We start from the raw sequence: 21,718 nt of genomic DNA on the forward strand, positions 1-21,718 counted from the left end.
ACCTTCCATACATAACTACATTATTAACTTCATATCAGACTGAGATGCGAACTATACAGAACTTCAAGCCCATGCCAGAAGCTTCAACATTAGAAGCTGTATATAAGTGGTGATATCTGTGACAAGATAAATAGTGATTGTCACTGCTTACTATCACTAAGAAATCCAGTAGCGATCACTATATATCTTATTACCATGGATCTCACCACGTATTTTTTACAGTAATGTTGTGCTCTGTTAAGAACAGCTTATCTCTATGTAGCAAAATAAAATGTAAATTAATCAGCTATTATAATAGCTAGGAATCTTATATTAGCTACATGCGCATTGAATTCTGTAAGCTAATGCTATTGTAAAGAAGTAGCGATGCACCATATATATAATCAGTTTATATATAATCTGAGATGCGAACTATAATTAATATATACTATACTATAATATAATTAATACTATACTATACTATACTACTATTATACTATACTATTATTATACTATATATATTATATTACTACTATTATACTACTACTACTACTATTAATACTACTAGTGGGGCAAAAAAATTATTAATTTTCAACAAGTAGAATAGGGATCAAATATTTGATTTTGAAAAAAACTGCGTAAACAAGAAGTAATAGGGATGATAATCCACAAAATTCTATGCATCATCAGTTCAAAGCAAGTTATTTGAATAGTGTACACTCAATTTGCGATTCCTATTTCAACATTTTAACAAAATTTAACCACAAGTTGAAATAGGAATCGCAAATTGAGTGTACACTATTCAAATAACTTGCTTTGAACTGATGATGCATAGAATTTTGTGGATTATCATCCCTATTACTTCTTGTTTACGCAGTTTTTTTCAAAATCAAATATTTGATCCCTATTCTACTTGTTGAAAATTAATAATTTTTTTGCCCCACTAGTTTCATGATTTTTTTCATGTCCATGCACATGGACTACTTCTTAAATATACGTTCAACAGTACATGATTGTTTAATAAAGAAACCCATTGTAATATCAACTGGCAATAAACAATTACATAAATAAGTTTAATAAACAATTAGTTAACAATACAGTTAACAATACAGTAAACAATACCACGTTCCTTTGACGAGTAGATAAATCCACTAGTGTGACCGTTTACTGCAACGAAGCGGTGCGAAATCTCAACACGAGTAAAACACACGCTTGACAAAACGTGGTCGACTCCAATTAAAGTGCTGAGTATACGGAGTATCCCGCTTTTTATTTTTCAATCGCGTACGGAAGGGACACACCCTTTTCAATTCGAAATTTACCAGTGTGTTCCAATAGCTTACAAGCCTTGTTATGTCGACTCTTAGCTGGTAAACAGCTGAAGAATATAATAGAAAGTATACACGAAAGGCGTACAGTAATAGTTTAAGTGACGAGGTGCGGGCCACACCCCCTTCACTGTCTCGTAATGAAGGAAGTCTAAAACCCGAGTTTCAGTGAACAATAGTTATGTTTAATGTTTAGTGTGATACAACTTGATGCATTTTAGTCCTGTGAGCTAAAGCAATGGAATTTTAAACAATTCTATATTATCATCTGTATGGCTTCTCGATCGAATGGCGTCTCGAAGAGTGATTCTTGCTCTATATCTCGCAATCGCATTAGAGAGGGAAGATTTTAATACCACACAGACCTGGGTACGAATGTTTTTTAAATACGCCATACGTTTTTAGGGCTGATATCTACTTCCTACGAGTTGTAGGCGCGCGAAACAAGAAAGAAAGAAGAAAGAAGAAAGAAAGAAGAAGATGGAGAATCTAACCATTTTCAAAATTTTAAAAAAACACCTAAAACCATTTCCCTTACTTTTAATACTTGTTGGCTAGTGTTGTAAACACAAAAGAAAGGTCTAGAATGTTTTAGAAATAAAATCTAAAGCCCGGAAGGCTGCTTTTGGCGTGCGTTCTATTAGAGTGTTTTGAAAAATTTCTGCCTGATCCCTATTATGTACCACTACCGTGGTACATGATACCACTACCGTGGTACATGATACCGTGGTACATGATACTATACTATACTATACTAATTAATACTATACTATAATATAATTAATATATATATATATATAATCAGTTTGTTACAGATTCAGTGAAATTAAACAGGTACCCCTTAAAAATGGGCATTAACAATTTCCACAAGTTGTTATTGTTGAAATGCGTATATGTGACCCATGAAATTATGGCCATGGAGTGGCTTCAAGTACAACTATATACTATATACATTATATTACTGTGCACTTTGAAAAACTCAATATAATATATGCATCATGAAATTTCATAAAAATTAAAGTGTGTACAGTATATATACATGTAAATATTTCTATAAAATTTAATGTCCATCATTATTCTTTGTGTAGAAGTTAACATGAACCATCCTCTTCTGTGTAAAGAAGTAACACATGAATACATTGTGTGTAGTAGCATACCAAACTGTGCAGAAGTGTACTATCCTTGGTAGAATGCTTAGGAACATGACATGAATCTGTGTAAAATGTCTGGCGATTAAAAAAAAAACAGTACATAAACAAATTGATGAACTAAACACTCCTCAATACATATAGAGCAAAGCAAAGAGCCTACAGTAATTATGTGAATTGAAACACAGTCCAGTCAGATCACTATAACTCCAAAAGTATACTCACTAGACAAGGTTTGAAACTTTCACAGCCCATTGAATTTCCCACTAGACACCAAATTTAAAGAAGTCATAAAATGAAATTCAAGAACAATGCAAACTGGTTAGGTTTATACTTAGTGGGTTACATATGCTGTCTCTGAAACATACTTACATGTACACACACACACACACACACACACACACACACACACACACACACACACACACACACACACACACACACACACACACACACACACACACACACACACACACACACACACACACACACACACACACACACACACACACACACACACACGTACACACAAATACAAACACACCTAACCAAAATAAACTCTCGGTCTCAAATAAAGGCCCTATTTCGTTACAGACCAGGTAAAAAATGTTTTTAAAGAAATAGAAACCCAGTTTTTATATGATAGATACGTACACCTATACATACAATCAAGAGTATATAATGTGGGAGGGAGAGTGTCGAACTACGCTATGGCCTGTGAAAAATGAGCCCGTTAAGTCCTATGGCCTCGACAAGAAGTGTAAATAGGTGAGACCGGCGTGCGATGCTGTGGGTTGAGGGCGCGCACGCTTATATGCACGTGCGTCACAAATATGGCTGAGTGCAGTTCGACTGAGAATGGAGTTGTAGGTGCCAGAAGACGAAGTACACGGCGCAAACTGTTAGAAAAAGAAGTAGAATCGGCGAGCAAGCAAAGAAGGACGGACGTAACTCAGTGTGAGACAAATAATGGAGAAAACTCGAATGCAGGAGCGACCACAGCTAGAGCAGCCCAAGTCACGAAGCAAAAAAAACCCTCGAAAGAAGGCTAGAGCAAGCAATTCCAAGGAATCAGAGTCCACAAACGACGATGGCTCAACTGTAACCACGGCTCGAGCATCCCTAGCCACAAAGCAAAAACTCGCTCAGAAGAAGGCCAGTCTAAGAACAAGCAGTTCAAAGGGAACAAAAAGCTCAGAGCTTATAAGCGGCAAAGGTTCAAGTACTGGAGCAACCACGGCTCAAGCAGCTCAAGCCATGCAGCAGAAAACCTCTCAAAAGAAGGGCAAAACTAGTAAAACTAAAGCAATGAAGAAATCAGAGAGGGATGAGTTGTTGCAGTCAATACAAAGTATCAGTAGTGAGGTTATACAGTGGGAAGTAATCAGTAAACTGAAGGAAACTTTTGATGATGGTGGATTACTGAAAGATTTTGCAAATGTGTTGTGTACATCAGAGCAGCCTCTTCGAGAAGTACTTGTGCATCACCATCGTTACTTTGGGACACTTTACATCAGCAGCAAGAAACTTCCAGACTCCTTCTTACGATTCCAGCTAGATTGGCACAATTACTGTAGTGTTTTCCTGCTTAGTGAAGAATATTCTTTGCAAGACATAGATTACCAAGAGCTGGCTGAACACCCTGTGAATACCCTTCGAAGCACATGGTTGGAATTTTGTAAAGCAAATGGAATGCCTGTTCCCCACTGTAACAAGGTTATGATAACAGTGTCATCTACTGTGTACCACTTTCTATTAGAACATGTAACTCGATTTCAGAAACAACTTGTTGAGTCTGGGAGTGTAACAATAGGAACAGATGAAGACGGCGTGTACTACCGTTTTGGAGGAGCAGCACTTTGTAGTATGTTGCATGCGCTATACAAGGACATCAAACAGTGCTCTGATGACCAAAGAAATGTCCTTTCTCAAAAAATCACTGTGCTACAAGCTATCAATACCAAGGACAAATCGTGCATTCCAGGATACTTAAAGTATCGTGACAGGGGTTACATGTATTTCCCTGATCCACTATTTGTACCATACCTTCGTGAAGTGGACAAGGTCTTAAAGCAGGTGGTCAATTCAAAAGGGTTAAATGAACATGGGGCTGATTTAATAAAGGTGAACACTGGTAGATAGTTTAACTTTATAGTAAATTCTAAAAACTATTCATCTTTATTAGAGACCATGACTGGGTGTGATAGTCTCAAACGCTTGTGTATATTTTGAAATATGTTGTTGTCCTTTGCAAATCGAATTATAACTGGTGTTGTTTCTTGCAGGTGGGACACACTACTGTCGCTGCACGTGATGATCTACGGGAATCATTTAAAACTGTATTGGCCCAAAAGCTACCAAACATCGAGACTTTCAATGAAGAAGTTTTAGAAAGTGTTTTTGTAGAGTTTACTAGGAAATTGTGCAATACTAGAATTCAAGAGTTCGTCTCTTCAATGAAACAACAACTAGCAACTAAGAAGGGTGTGGCATCCACTGTAGAAGTAAACTTACGGAACACACTGTTAACTCATCACACACAACTGGGGGCTAAGTTCACTGCAATATAGTACATGCATTCTTGACTGTATGATTTGGCACATATTGTGCATGTGAAATTTCAATAAAGATAAAGTAGTACATTAAATACACTGGTCAATATATTACAAGTTAACTAGTCCTTTGTGCTTGCTTTACCATACTTGTGCTTTACTAATGGTAGCTCAATTCCAACAGACTGGTCTCGATAATCTTTCCCAGCTTGATGGCTAGCAACACACTGCTTAACCAAATGAGAACATCTTGCTGTTGCATAGTTTGCCGCATCCAACTTTCCACCAGCACTGTATTTATATTGGCTAAACAAACTCTCCACTGCAGATCCACAAATTCGAAGGGGTGAAATAAAGTATGTTGGATAGCAATTAAAAAACCATTTAGCAAAGGCGTTAAAGCCATAGATATCTATCCGTAGAAGGTCCCATGCTACAAATAGAAAAATAGAAAATACACACATTCTGAATCAGCTTACTTTGCCATGACAGGAACTCCCTTTGTGTGTTGGAAGTGTGTGGGAAATTTGGGTCTGTAGAAAGAAAACTAAAATCTCACACATATGTTCAAAGTAAAATACCGCATTCAAGCAGATCAGTAAGCCATCCGGAAAAGTAGCGGTATCCCTTGTTGATGTTATTCAGCACCTCAGAATTGAGACCTCTAATTCTTTCATGACTCAGAAACCCATGTTCAAACAGGCATTGACAGGCTTCCAAGTATGCCAATGTTTCAGCTGTCTTAGCTGCTTCTGCAGGTGTAGTATGGTCCTGATGAATATGCCAGTGGAGCTCTGACAATACCTGTTCTTGCTATTTCACAGCCAGATGACATAAATACACATTTCTCACAAAACCACATTATTACCTGCATTATCTTTGCTGGTAAGACATTTAATTTAGTCCACGCATCCCGCAAGCAGTGAGTTTCCTTCAGCTTTGGTACCATTCTTGCACAATTAAGCTTCACTCGACTCAATTCTCGTTGATACAAGTCATCAATCGTATTCCATCCAAACTTGCACTGGCCACTGTGCTGAAAATGCTTAGTACCAGTGCTCTTTGAAGAGAACAGTGCATTCACCATATTTTTGAGCTGGTAGAAAGTGAAAATTTAAGATCATTCGTGCATTATGATTGGTACATACCTGATGAGATGGGCAGATTAGCCAGTAAATGTGATGAGGTGGATTGAATGGATTCACCATCCATGGTTTCACTTCAAAAATATCATCTTTGTTTTGAGCAACTGAATATACTCCATTGTGTTTGTGGCTTGCTTTTATGGCTGAAACATTTGAAGATGCGCCATCACAAACCAACAGGCTTGTTTTCATGCCATAAAACTGAAACAGCTTGACTGTCTCTAAAACACATGCTATGACAAATTTCCCTTCCATGGAAGAAGAAGTTGTAAAGTAAGGTCCCACAATGTCGAATTCACTGGTAAGGTCACGCCATAGAAACTGGAGTATATAAGATGTTTGCTGTGCACTGTCAGGTTCTTTCAATAATCTATAAATGTCATTAAGGGAAGACAATTCTTGGTGGGTCATGGCAAGGCCCATCAGCTGATGGCTACGCGAGTTCCACATCAGTTGACATGCAACTTTCACCTCATCAAATATGAGTACCCCATCCGATTTGGGCTCTTGTTTACCAGCTTCTCTGCACTGTTCCTTAAAGATTACATAACGAGCAACCTGCCTCTCTATGCACTGACTGCTTGCTCCTGGTTCATGCATAAATGCTCCAGTGTAGGCTTGTAATGTTGACCTGGATGGCAATTGCAAAATTCCAAAACTTTTAAGAGCCTCATAAGCTGCAGGACTCCTGGTATATACTGCTAAGGCTAAACATAAAAGTGCTATATAAATGGGGTTTAACATACAAAGTAACTGACCAATTCTAACAGTTATCATGCTCCATTTGTTACCTCGCTCTCCAGAAACTGACAAACAATCATATAATAATAATATAATCAATTAAACAGTACTGTAAAGCTTACCATTCTTGGACTGATCATGCAGGAACTGCTGCTTCTGACGCTTACTATCAGTGTACCAGATCTCCTTCATTAAATCACCAACTCCGTGTTCACTACCTTCAAGTAAAATCTTTTCCAACTCTTCAGTCCTAATACTCTCCACAATAGCACACATCTCGTCATGTTGTTCATCATTCAACGTTACATCTGACTCGGAACACTTTTCCAACTTTCGTAACAAATTGGATCTCTCACTTTGCGCATGGCATTTTCTCTTATTCTGGCTAGCTGGAGACATATATGAAAGCCTGGCCCGTGATGATGACAATTGCCTTTTCAGCTTTCGACTAGGGCTTTCTGCTAAAGTACGGCGTCTTTGGCAATTCAAATAGTGGATTAGCCTCTTACAAGCAGCACAGTGAACTTCCATAGATGCTTTTTCAGCTGCAGTTGCATTGCTGGCCAGCAAAAACCATAGATTGCAGTTTACTGAGTCTACTCGGGCAAAAGGCTCTGCAGTTTTCCTCACACTTTTAATATCAAAGCGGACAGTTTCAAAATAATGCAAGTTGTAATACTTTGGGTCAATACCAGGACAAAATTTGTATCCAGAGCCAGCACGAAATTGACGGCACAATTCCTTCACATCCCTGACAGACTTCAAGGTACCTGAAATCAGTTTCTTCATCATCACATGAACTTCGTACTCCATTCCCCTGATGGTTACTTGGACTCGCGAAGTAAAGCCAAATGGACGGTGAAACATTAGTGTTTGCTGAGTTATCACTACCATAGAGTTCCCTGCGTCGTCTTGTGCTTTAACAAAACACAGATCCGGAAAATCATTGGTCCCCAGCTCGCACACTTCGTGATGAAAAAGCTCATGTTCCGCTCGATCCACCTCCCCAATCTCTACAGGACCGTTGTTCTCCTCTCCAGGCACTCCTTCACCTCGTTCTTCACTTACTGCGTTCGCTTCAGTCCCTTCACTGTCACCGGTGATGCCATCTTGCAACTCATAATTGATTTCCCGTTCAATATCACTGGACATTTCAACATTTTGCTGAACCACTGTATGTTTCGAAGGGGTTTCAGCCATCGTTCACTTTGGTTCTTGCGGCCATGAGGTCTTAGCCGCCTTGACATAGACGTGTCGATTCGTGCCTATCAACACCAGTCGAGATTACGTAAATACACGTAGGCATCCGTAAATATCCGGAAACACTTAACGGGCTCATTTTTCACAGGCTATAGCGTAGTTCGACACTCTCCCTCCCACATTATATACTCTTGATACAATCATAGTTATGTACATGCATACAGATGTAGGCTGATAGTATGCATAATATAGTATATGTCTGCGTATTGTATCAAAACACTGTTTCTATATGCACATGGACTTGGAGTGCCCATGCAGATCCATTCCTAGGAGCAAAACAACCCAGTATAGTATACTACTAGAGTAAACACATTAATAAAAACTAGAAGCCCAGCAAATACTATTATATATACCTTGCTTAGACCATCAATAAAATTTTGGCAAATAAATTTTTACGATTTTGTTTAGCAATAAAGAATCTCAATATTTTGTGATTCACAAATCAATATTTATTGGTTGCATAATTGCACAAAAGCACTTCAACACAAATACCAGAAATACGTATCTTCTCAAATCTAAGGGTAAGCCTTGAGACCACTCTCCATTTTATTGCACATATATGAATGGGATATGCTGATTTAAATTTAACTGAATGTGCCACTCCAGACATCTACGTCATAAACAATTGGTAAACCTTTTTGTAAAGGTTTCACAACTCTTGTTTAGTACACTTATCGGTAAGAAGAAACCATTAGCCTGTGCTGAGTTAACACACACTCTATACAGCAATCATTTCTTAGATATACATTAGCATAATACATTTTGCTCAACTGACTGCAGACAGGTAAACATACATAAGTACACACCCCCACACCCACCAATTCACATGGATTTTCAGACAATTTGATGTCAGCAACATAGCCAGCTATGGTGAGCTGAGTGATAGTTCTGCTTAATCAATTATGTCATGATAGTGAGTAACATTATGATGACAATAGCATGCAATCGTACTGTCATGATAAATTATGCATATCTGTACTTAAGTCAAAAACATGGCAAACACTGATAGTGTTGAAGTTGAGGAAACTGTGAAAGTCCAGTAGAACATGCACAACAAAGATTACAACAACAATGGACTGTAAGAAAAGCAGCTAGCTACGTGGTGTGTACTAGTGTGTCGTTGTGAGACGTTGAGTGACTGCTAGTATAATATCGTAATACTGTTGTTATTGTGATAAGTGATAGCTTTACTATCACTCAGCTCTATATATGTAAGCATATACAGTACTTGGATAAAAATTTGCATGAATCGATTTTTTAAAAGAGATTTGTGTAATACTAGGGTATCATAACCACTAAATCAATGCTAATAGCAGTCTAGATTTACAATGCACCACCCAGGGACAGGCTTCTTGGACTTATCTTTTGTATACTTCAAACTTTTATGATTTAGTGCGATTACAAGTGAAGGTAGCACTAAAGGCATAATTATACTCTATGCATGGTTGTGTTAGGACATAATTATATGAACAAGTAGTCTCACAAGCACAGCTGGTTTTTGTGTGTGTGTGCACGTGTGTGTGTGTGTGCGTGTGTGTGTGTGTGTAGGCATAGAAAAACTGTTTGATAAAAAAAAGCATTTTGTTAGCAGAAGCAATGTAATTTCATGATGTTTTCCCTTAACAGAGTTGTCGTGTGTCCTTAGCAACAGTTGTTCGATCCCAAGTGGTATATTGCATCATTTTTTGTGCCAACTGTTTTCATTGGCTCTGCTAGAATTTTGCCAGTGTCAAATAAAAAGCGGCAAATGTAACCAGATGATATTTTCTACACCTACACGTATATGGAAAAACCAGCTGTACTCGCAAGATTATAATGTACAAGAACATCACCATTCTATCAGGGTATTTTTACACATGTCCGTCTTCACCTGGTTTTTAGTACTCTATGCTAGGGTTGGAACGAAGGTCAAATTTTAACCTTTGAACACACCCACATGGTCACACACTTTTTTGCAGCTGTACTATGCAGGCTCTAGTGTAACTACTTAGACTACAAAATTTGTCAACGATACTGTTGCATGCTTCCAGGAATATCTGAGATAATCTCGACATTCCAGATCATGGTTGCTAAGTTTTGGAGGAACAAAACTACCTTCAATGATATCTCCAAAGGTTCTGAAGCTTCTCTGATTTTGTCTCAGTTACTACTTTTATTATGCCTTCATAACAAATTCATAATAATTAGTTGGTAGTCTTAACTAATCAAATAAAAGTGCATGCTCATATGGTAATGCTTGCCATGGCACTATATTATCAGAGATTCAGCTGCTTTGTCCACACTACTGTACAAGAACCATTGAAAAGTGAATAATTTGAGTGTAGAGTCTACGAGTTCCCTTAGTAGCACTGCTACATGCCTTCAGATTACAGATTCTACACTGTACCCATACACTATTGTAAACAACATTGATAGTGGATAATATGGTTACCATGGATACACGTACATCTTACATGGTTTTGTCCCATGAAACATGCGTGCTATCAGTGTTAATATACATGCATGTTTCATGTAAGATGCATGGATTTTGGACACTTTCCCAACATGTTGCATGTATGAGACTAACATGCATATTTGTGTTAACACTTTATATATGTCATAAAATGTACTGATACTAAATGCTGGCATGCATGTAATGTGCATGGTGTTTGTTACTACTATGATTACTGCTATATCCAATGCTTACCATGCACCCCGGCTGCTATGTAAAGTATTACTGACTACCACAGTACATATTTAGAACTGTCATACAAACAGGATCGGAGTTGCATAACTATTTCTCACAGTTTTAACAACCATGCAATTGTTGGCTTTCATTGTGGGATTCTACATGCAGCATGCCCATTATGCATGTACTATGCATGGCAATGGAATTCGGTCCCTACATCCATGGTACATGCATGTCCCCCTCACTGTAACATGCACGCTCCATGATACATGCACTTCATATTCATGTAAACCTCATGTTACAGTAATAATGCATGGAGGTTCAAGTTGGCTGGCCAGAGATGAAGCAATTGCTCTACATCACGCTCTCTTTCTTGTAATGGTAAACAATCTTTCATTACTGTACCCACAACACATATCATATTTTGAACCCTAACCAAATGCCATAATCACATTCTACATAACCCTAGGAATTGGCATAAAAAAAAAACAGGACTAATAAGCTGGCCTAGTATAAGAGTGTGCAGGGGTACAAAGTAAAAATCTATTAATACTCACATAAAAAGCATATGTACACACATAAGTGGTATCACATCATCACTCCACCAGACAGTTTCTCATCTTACATCTGCAGTCTTTATGTATCAACATTTGGGAAGCGACTGGCAAGTTAACAATATCATTTTAAAGTCTTCTTTGTGATCAAACAATGTGGTACATACAGTATGGTATAATTATAGTTGTAGGTATACAGTACAGTACAATTCAGTATGGTATATAGCAACAGATAAACTAGCATGACTAAGGTAGATACTAAATTTGCAGTTTAGGTGATGATCTCCTTGTTGAGCGCTTTCATAGCAATGATTCCTATTATGAAGCTTATAATCCCATGCACCATTTCACTAACCAAGGTTAACAGATGGTGAGGCTACAGAATAAGTGCATATTAAAAGTATTTGTCTCACCACTATAATTCACTTTACAATAGAACCTTTTTAATGGAACATTAAAACACCTTGCACATGAGACGTAGAACTATGGACTCATTAAGATCATATTAAAGGGGCTTCATAACCCTGAAACCTTATGTATGTAAAGTAGTCTGGAAACCCATATACACAAGGGGCACTTGAAACAATGATCCGATTTGTGTTAGTATACACCATTTAGACCCATGAAATTAGGAAACCTCACTAATAAGGGAACTTTTCATGGACAGGTTCCAAAGCACTACAGCACAATACATTGGATTGTTCTGCAGTGACAGAGGTGTCCATCTCAGGGTGTCCATATTGAGGGCTCATGTCTTCAGCATCTGAAAAATTGGTACCAACCTGCAAAATGAAAGCAAACAAAGCCTCCGGCAGCCATGCTAAACACAGCTATTACCACCCAGCAAACCAGCACTGGGATTCCTGTGCACCACTCAGGCAGTTGAATCTTGTGTAGGCAAATCCTCCTGGGGCAGGACTAGTGGATCACAAGGAGAGGTTGCTGAACCTGAAGTTTCACAACTACCCACATACCACTAAAGGACAATTAAAAATTTGCTTCCCCACTAAATATCAAAGTACATTCCTACATACATACATACATACATACATACATACATACATACATACATACATACATACATACATACATACATACATACATACATACATACATACATACATACATACATACATACATACATACATACATACATACATACATACATACATACATACATACATACATACATACATACATACATACATACATACATACATACATACATACATACATACATACATACATACATACATACATACATACATACATACATACATACATACATACATACATACATACATACATACATACATACATACATACATACATACATACATACATACATACATACATACATACATACATACATACATACATACATACATACATACATACATACATACATACATACATACATACATACATACATACATACATACATACATACATACATACATACATACATACATACATACATACATACATACATACATACATACATACATACATACATACATACATACATACATACATACATAAATACGTGCGTACGTACATACATACATACATATACATACAATACATACATACATACATACATACATACATACATACGTACATACATACATACATACATACATGCGTACTTGTACATACATGCGTACTACGTGATTTTCAGTCAACTTTGGTTAGTTCTATGGTGTCCAGTTTACAGAACAACATGCAAACTAGACACATACACTGGCTGTTGCAAGCATACCCAGTGAAACAATGAGACAGTTTTGCCTCACGAGTTAATTGTCTGTGCATTCAAAAATCCCACCTACTGTGTGACACGAGACTGTACAGTTGGCAGTTGCTTTCAAGAACATCAAGTCCCCATTGTACTGTATACAGCTCGGTTGGCTTTTCCTCAGTTTATAACAGATCACCTGGGAAGAATGGAATGCTTGGTAAAGGAAACGGCAACAACAACTGGGTATTTCTATACTTTGCGTGCGATTGCCAAATAATCAGTTATGCTACCATGGAGACATATGCACTACGACACTTAACACACACACACAAATATACACACATTACACTCACATCGTAGTACATACAGTAAATGCACAACAACATACACACATTACACTCACGTCATAGTACATACAGTAAATGCATCCATGCACCCACAGAGATCCATATTATACTACAAACTGTATTTGTGACCCGGTCTGCGAAAAGGGCTCTTATAGCCTTTCCAATTATCCATGTTTGGCTAATCATAACTCCTAATCTACTAAAGCTATCATCATGTAATTACACCCACAGCTACTGCCAGGTTAGGGTTGTTGAGTGACCAAATTGTAGGCTTGTACCATATTCACCAGTCAAGTTATGGGTTACCATATATATGTAATTGGAAAGGCTATAAGAGCCCTTTTCGCAGACCGGGTCACATTTTTAATTAATCATTTTAATCTTTTTTATGAGACTAATTACAGATGGCATTTATTGGATGCAACCTCTGCTGAGCACTTATTGCAAACACAATTCTCAAAAGGTCACATGCAATTTATACTTCTGGAGTAGTAATGGAAGAGACTGTGCCTTAGAGACATAAATTGCATCTACCGTTAGTTCAATAAGGCTTCCTCTAAGAAATTTATATGTACGTATGTCCCACTATAATCAATAAATAATTGCAGGGAAAATTCACCAGCCCAACATACAGATTACCTTCAACTTTGCATTCGCTTGAGATTAAGAAACCAGACACAAGTTGTCTTAGAATCAAGTCACCAGCTGGTTTGGGGTTTTCTGTATTGTGATGTTGAGATTCTGACCCCCTGTTATGTTTACATGTTTTTAGTAGCCTTCTTCTTGGTCCCAAGTAGTAATATAATATGCATCAACTGTCCGACCATTTTTTTCCATAAATGTATTGTTGAAGATTTAAAATTTATAATTTAGTCAAGAGGCTAAGGAGCCACACCGCAGCCTGGGATCTGGAATTCCTGCTGCATTCGGAGCTGATGGAGTGATGCAACAGCCTACTTGATCAGTATTTTACTCTCCTGGCACATAAGAGCTGACAAGGTTTCTATACTATTTAGAGACCCAAAGATGATGTGGGCAAGATTTACGCACAAATTAATTGCCAAGGCTACAGGCTGAGGTAATCAATCGTGGGTAGCCAAGCCCTGAGGGCTAAATGGCATAGAAACCGATGTTCGCTAGCTCTAGAAAATTTTCCTGAGCAAAGTGGATACAGAAAGAGCAAAAGTAAGTGGAAAAACTGTGGCTGCTATATTGATATTTTCCTGGCATACCAGTTGATAGTGACAGGTCAGAGCCATTGTGACATTAGTAGGCAGTGGCAGAAAGTAATCAAACAGTAAGGCTATTTCCCTGCTGAGTAAAGGAGGTAAAGTGAGCAAAGAAACTGACTGTATAGTATTAAGATTTGTCACCAATGACATTTAGTGAATCAATGACAATGATGTTTGTCTTGTGTAGAAATAATAAGCTAACAGTAAGAATATTTCCCTACTGAGTGAAGGAGGAAAAGAAAGAGCATAGAAAGTGGCAATCTGTGGCTGCCTTTGAGTCTTGATAGTCAAACATGGCATCAGTACATTAGCACGAATTTCTTGTCCAGAAATTAAACAAACAGCTAGGCTTTCTTGTTTATGGCTTTGTTGATTTTCATTGGATAGATGTAGTGAACAACCACAACTAGACCACGGGTTGCACTTAGTAACCTCAATAAGCATCAAAGCTAAGAAACTGAGCATAAATTTTCTAATTTGCTTTAATTCTTCCAGTAACAAATCATACCCAAGTCATATTTCATATTACCCTAGGTTTTACAATTTACAGGGCTTGATTTCAGTGCTATGAATAAAATGAGAATCTGTAAATTGTATGATGGTTGTGATTTGTGTTCTGAGTATATGGATAGTGTGAGACTCCAAAAATATTCAGCACTTTAATAATCTACTCTTGTACATAGTTAAGGTAACAGCGTCAACATTTAATCGTAGACTTGTCATGTGCTTTTTCAATAGAACATTTCATCCCATAACTCATAAAAACAATTAACAGGGATGGGCAAAACTCTTCAAGAGTTTACAGCATATCAAATGAAGTGTATATACATACCCATGATTTAAAACTAGTGCATTCATAGGTTCTATCCAGGTAAAGGAACCAAGTTTTTATCATTAGTTCTAATTTTGGCTCTGTCACACTGTAAGTGGTAAGTGATCTGACCAGACTAACTGCCACTCAAGTAGTCTGCTTGGACCATACAAGATTCAAAGGCGGTAGCAGCAAATGAGCAATGTTACGGTACTGACAACGATTCAACTCTAAATAACGCCTGATCGCCCTCTGGGGCGCGCGCACTTAAATATTATTATTCTCATCACACACCCCCCCATGAAAAGAGGGTTGGTACAACAAAACAAATGGCCTAAATACAATAAAATTACATGAACTGCCTAAAAATACCAGTAAAACAATAAATTCACACATTACAACAATATTATACCAGTGTCAAAGTCCTCGCGATAATGCATCTGCAACAACGTTGTGCTTTCCTGGGATGTGGTGTATGTTGAGGGTGTACTCCTGTAGCATTAAACTCCACCTCAATAGACGCTGGTTACGATTCTTTACGCGATTAAGGAAAACCAAAGGATTGTGATCCGTGAAAATGTCTATAGGGAACTGGGCTGGTGTTATGTAGAACTCAAATTGCTGTAGAGCTGATATCAATCCCAATGCCTCTTTTTCGCTAGTGGAGTAGTTTCTCTGAGCGGCATTAAATTTCTTCGAGAAATAACAGATTGGATGTTCTAACTTGTGTACATCCTCTTGCATCAGAACAGCCCCCATTCCCAAATCACTTGCATCCACATGTATCATGAATGGCTTCTCGAAGTCTGGCATCGCTAGTACTGGGGCTAAGGTGAGAAGCCTCTTTATTTTAGAGAAAGCTTGCTGCTGGTCATCTTTCCACACAAAGCTGTGTTTCTTCTGAAGGAGTCGGGTAAGAGGTTCAGCCACAACTGCAAAGTTCTTGCAAAACTTCCGATAGAAGCCTACCATGCCCAAGAAACTCATTAGTTGATTCTTGCTACTGGGTCTAGGAAAGTTCATTATTGCCTCTACCTTGGCATGAATGGGTTTAATTCCCCCTCTACCAACAACATGGCCTAGTAAGTTACACATGCCTGACCAAACTCACTCTTGGCTAAATTGACAGTGAGTTGAGCTTGCCTGAGCCACGTCAAAAACTGCTGAATCCGCTGCAGGTGCTGCTCCCAGGTATCACTAAAAATAACGATGTCGTCAATGTACCCTTCACATCCTTCTAGGCCGGCAAGAACTTGGTGGATAATTCTCTGAAATGTTGCTGGCGCATTCTTTAACCCGAAAGGCATCACTTTATACTGAAAGAAACCAGTAGGAGTCACGAATGCTGTTACTTCCTTTGCGCGAGGTGTTAAGGGAACCTGCCAATATCCCTTCAGAAGATCAAACTTGCTAACGTACTCGGCACCACCAATCTTGTCTATGCAGTCCTCCACGCGGGGAATGGGGTATGAATCCGCTTTAGTGATCAGATTCACCTTGCGGAAATCAGTACAAAATCTGTAACTTCCGTCCCCCTTTGAACGAGCACGCAGGGAGAACTCCATTGACTCTGGCTTGGTTCTATAATATGGTTAGCCAACATGTACTCAATCTCCTGTCTCACCACTTCTAGCTTCAATGGGTTGACCCGATACGGGTGCTGCTTAATGGGACTAGCATCTCCAACATCTACATCATGAACTGCTAAGGTAGTCTGCTTCGGCACATCTGGAAATAAGTCCGCAAACTCCAAGAGCAGGGAAGAAAGTTGAGTCTGCTTGGAAGCTGTAAGGTGCTGCATCTTCACTTCTAAGTTGGCTAAAACACCAGAGTTCTTCAGCTTGACGCTATCTCCTGTCATGTCCTTACCCAGAGGGAACTCTTCCCTTTCTGTTGGCTTCTCAACAGCTACCATCAAAGTTGGGTGAACGTCTTGGCTCTGTGTTGGAGCCTTCTCCCAGTACGGTTTCAACATATTGACATGACAAAGGCGACGAGTCTTACGTCTGTCAGGGGTACTGATGACATAATCAACATCATTCACTTTCTTCAATATCAAATAAGGACCAGAATACCTGGCCTGAAGTGTGTGATTCTTAAGTGGCAACAATACCAGAACTTTGTCGCCTACATTGAAAGTGCGTAATTTTGCTTTCTTGTTATACCAGCACTTCATCTTGGTTTGGGCAGATTTAAAGTTCTTCTGAGCGAGTTCGCCAGCAGCTGTAAGCCTGGTACGGAGGGCCGAAACCTGATCCAGCAGGTTTGTGGGAGGTTCTTCTGTAAGCCAGCCTTCCTTCAATAGCTTTAAAGGGCCGCGGACTGTCCGGCCAAAAACTAATTCAAAAGGACTGAAGCCCAATGATTCCTGGACAGCTTCTCGCACGGCAAAAAGTAACAAGTGAATCCCCTGGTCCCATTGCTTCTCAAATTGAGAACAGTACGCGCGAATCATAGTTTTCAGAGTCTGATGAAAGCGTTCAAGTGCTCCTTGGGTCTCAGGGTGATAAGCAGAGGATTTGCATTGCTTAATCCCTAATTGGTGTGTAACCTGTTGCATGAGACTAGACATAAAATTGGAGCCTTGATCAGACTGTATCAGGGAAGGTAGGCCAACAAGGGTGAAAAACTTGACAAGAGACTTGGCTATTCGGGGTGCCTTAATGTTATGAAGAGGGATAGCCTCTGGAAAGCGTGTAAATCTGCACATAATTGTGAGCAAATACTGGTTACCTGACTTAGTCTTTGGTAAAGGACCAACACAATCAATAATGACCTGACTGAAAGGCTCACTACACACTGGGATGGGTTTAAGAGGTGCCACTGGAATCGTTTGATTAGGTTTACCAACCTTCTGACATACATGACAACACTTACAAAATTCGGAGACGTCCTTCCTTAGATGTGGCCAATAGAAATGGGTGAGAATTCTGGAGTACATCTTGTTGACACCCAGATGGCCTGCCATGAATGACTCGTGAGCTAAACTTAGCACTTCTCCTCGGTACTTTCTGGGTACAATTATCTGGTGGACAACCTGCCATTCCTCACCAGCAGGGGCATCTCTTGGTCGCCACTTCCTCATCAGTACGCCAGATTTAAGGTAGAAACATTGTGCTTGACGACCAGCCTCTTCCTCACTAACAGCAAACTGCGCCAACTGGTTAACCTCTTGATCACTCTCCTGATCAGCAATGAGTTGCCTACTAGATACAGGAAGGTTACCTGCATCTTGTACTGTTCCGCGATCATCATCAGTCTGGTCACCTCGATCCTGCAGTACTGACTGACTCTCTACAGCCTGGTCAAGTACATCTTGCGCTATTGACAGGTTGTCTTCAGCCTGGTCATCTCCCTCGTCACTTCCAGTATCCGGCTGGTTGGTAGGTGCACAATTCTGTTGTGCCTGAGCACGTCGCGCTGCTGCTCTTGTCACCACACAAGCTGGGAAAGTGTCCGAAACCCCATCAGTAGTAGGTCTTGAACACAGTATTTGCTCAGTGTTGCTAATAACTTGCAAGTCAGGTTGAACCTTGCCACCGGCCAGATTGTTGCCCAGGATTAGAGATACACCTTTCACTGGTAAGCTAGGTCTGACTCCTACTACTACGCGGCCAGATACCAAATCCGACTGAAGGTGTATCTGATGAAGTGGTACTCTCATTACATCCAGGCCTACTCCTTGGATGAGCACACTTGCACCAGCAGAAGTCTGATCCGACAACGGCAAAACATGGGAAGCAATAAGAGACTGTGTGGCACCAGTGTCACGTAAAATCTTCACAGCCATAGTATCTCCACCCTCTGGAAGGGACACGCGCCCTTCGGATACAAATGGACGATAACTATCCAAGTCCTGGGGCTTGGGACTAGGAGAGGAAGGTCTATTCACAGCTTGAACCAATGAGTGGCCAGTAGGATGATTCCTCCTCTTTTCCAAAGTGCGACATTCTGAGATCACATGCCCTCTCCGTTTGCAATAATTACAAATTGGTCCACCAGAGGTAAACCTTTGCATATTCCTCTGAGGGTCTACTGCACTACCCGTGGACTTGGAATCGGCATGAGTGCGAGTAGTGTCACTGTGCAACCCTCTATTGTGCGAATTATGTGAACTGTCCGAAAAAGAACTATGGGTTAGGGAGTAGTCGTCGGCGAGTACTGATGCCTGCTGGAGACTGTCTGCCTTTTGCTCATCGATGTAGGTTTTGATACTATTGGGCAAACAACTCTTAAACTCTTCTACAAGTATGAGCTGGCGAAGCTTCTCAAAATCTTTTACTACTTCTTTAGAAGCACACCAACGATCAAACAAGGCTTCGTTGTCCCTGGCAAACTCCCTGTATGTTTGTTTGTCCTGCTTCCGACAATTCCAAAAATTCTGACGGTAGGCTTCGGGAACGAGCTCATACGCCTTCAACATAGCCTGCTTGACATTGTCATACTGCCCACTCTGTTCTACACTCATAGCTGAATACACCTCCCTGGCCTTTCCAATAAGCACACTCTGGAGCAAAACCATCCACACATCCTTCGGCCACACCAGACTAGTGGCCACTTTCTCAAAGTGCAGAAAGTACTTGTCTACCTCCTTCTCTTGAAATGGCGGGACAAAGCGGATGTGCTTGCTCACATCAAAGGGTAATGGAGGTCCAGGGGAAGGTGTTGAAGGAGCTACTGTTGCTGCCTCTAATTCTCTCAACTTCAGTTGCAGTGACATTTCCTTCTCACGTACTTCCAACTCGCGAAGCTTCACTCTAGCCTCTCGTTCCCGTTCACGGTCTTGAAGCTCTAGACGCTTCAACTCTACGACACTGGGGTCTACAACTGGGGATTGAGATTCATCGATCTCCTCTTCGGAAACTAGCTCTTCATCTACTAAATGTTGAGTGACTAACCAACAGAGTTCGTTCTTTCTAGTAGACGAAGTGAACGTTAAGTTAAGCCTTGTGGCTATTTGCTGTAGCTGAGACTTCTTCAGCGACTTTACCACTTGAAGCGAAGGATCGCTAAGAAACGAGTCAACATTGAAATCTGACATGGAGCGAAAGTCGACGATAGAACCCTTTACAGGTGCCTGTAAACCCGGCACCAAGGACTTTTAGAGGTGGGTTAAGAAAAAAATGGCGGACGCCTTGGAAGAATCCGCTCTGAACAACGACGATATCGGCTTTTCACCGTAGGCGAAGGTTGCAAAGGTTCCAATATAAAATTCTTTTGTCGATAGGTAGGGTTGAAAGGTAGAACATCGACGTATCGTCTCCCGGACAAGCCCCCAAGTTTGTTACGGTACTGACAACGATTCAACTCTAAATAACGCCTGATCGCCCTCTGGGGCGCGCGCACTTAAATATTATTATTCTCATCACAGCAAGTAGCAGTTTTGTTCCATCGAATGCACCAAACAGGAGACTACTTATGGCAGAGGGCCCGGATCAGTCAAGATCTGTTAGGCATAACATAAGTTGTCCAACCGGACAATTTGCAGTGTTGAAGGGGACCAAGTAGCTATAGTTGTGCTGTAAGACCCTATCTAGTGAACGGTCCATGGGACTGATCATGGTGATATAAACTGTGACAGTGCCTGGCATAGCCATATTAAACTTGTGTTCCCCCATTCCTGTCCCATCCCAGTCATAAAAAGCGCTAGTTATATATATGCCAAAACAGAAGTGGGTGTAGACAACAAATTGTACCTAAATACTCTCCAGATTCCTGGCCTCGACCTACTCGCTGGCCGCAGTGTATCCGCGCCAGCCTCCGGTATGCTTTTCCTGTCCTTCTATTTCTAAAGGATTTATGATTCTAGGACTAAATTACCCAAAACATGTTAACAGTAACTCAGGTAGAATCTGGTGACTACGGTTAACAACTACCGGGTAAGTACCCGGATAACAATGCGAGAACCGGGTGGTTAACCAACAATAGACTCCAAGTGGCAACAGAGTTGCTAGCCTGTACAATAGGATCCTAATAAATTCACACACAAATCAATCGTTTTGTGCATGCACCCCCATAGAGCAGTGATGTGTCACTTGGGTAGGGCTAGGAGACAGCCAACAGTTTATAGGTAAGGCATATTTTTAACATCAGATCTGACTTTGTAACTAGAGGCTTTCCAGTTGGTGATGGTGATTCCATAGCTACGGATTCTCGTGTGATACCTGTAGCTTCACCTCTACATTATTTTATTTTTGTTCGTGAAATTAATGAAA

At 39.9% G+C, this 21,718-nt stretch overlaps 1 protein-coding gene and 1 long non-coding RNA gene across 3 annotated transcripts; both read right to left on the reverse strand.

Annotated features, from left to right (window-relative positions):
- Positions 1 to 2,326: 2,326 nt before the first annotated feature.
- On the reverse strand, positions 2,327 to 21,368 carry LOC136244437 (uncharacterized). Of its 2 annotated transcripts, none has more exons than XR_010695244.1 (3): positions 21,200 to 21,368; positions 2,465 to 2,533; positions 2,327 to 2,418 (listed from the first exon to the last, which is right to left on the reverse strand). It is a non-coding gene; the product is annotated as an uncharacterized lncRNA (long non-coding RNA). The 2 variants fall into 2 exon arrangements; XR_010695243.1 differs by lacking the exon at positions 21,200 to 21,368 and adding an exon at positions 10,840 to 10,923.
- LOC136244426 (uncharacterized) lies at positions 5,046 to 7,512 on the reverse strand. Its single transcript, XM_066036012.1, has 7 exons — positions 7,016 to 7,512; positions 6,911 to 6,958; positions 6,156 to 6,859; positions 5,876 to 6,103; positions 5,589 to 5,820; positions 5,487 to 5,540; positions 5,046 to 5,440 (listed from the first exon to the last, which is right to left on the reverse strand). Exons 1-7 carry the CDS (start codon positions 7,422 to 7,424, stop codon positions 5,130 to 5,132), a joined length of 1,986 nt encoding a protein of 661 aa, XP_065892084.1. The 5' UTR covers positions 7,425 to 7,512; the 3' UTR covers positions 5,046 to 5,129.
- Positions 21,369 to 21,718: the final 350 nt, after the last annotated feature.

This window comes from Dysidea avara, chromosome 2, assembly GCF_963678975.1.
Source record: "Dysidea avara chromosome 2, odDysAvar1.4, whole genome shotgun sequence".
In the NCBI taxonomy this organism is placed as follows: Eukaryota; Metazoa; Porifera; class Demospongiae; order Dictyoceratida; family Dysideidae; genus Dysidea; species Dysidea avara.

What these genes read in the sequence shown, in the direction of transcription:
- LOC136244426 (XM_066036012.1), bottom strand. Translation starts at nt 7,424, where the DNA reads ATGGAAGTTCACTGTGCTGCTTGTAAGAGGCTAATCCACTATTTGAAT. An exon ending in TACCAGCAAAGATAATGCAG is followed by an intron (nt 5,821 to 5,875) that starts GTAATAATGTGG and finishes GCTGTGAAATAG; the next exon opens with CAAGAACAGGTATTGTCAGA. An exon ending in GGAGTTCCTGTCATGGCAAA is followed by an intron (nt 5,441 to 5,486) that starts GTAAGCTGATTC and finishes TTCTATTTGTAG; the next exon opens with CATGGGACCTTCTACGGATA.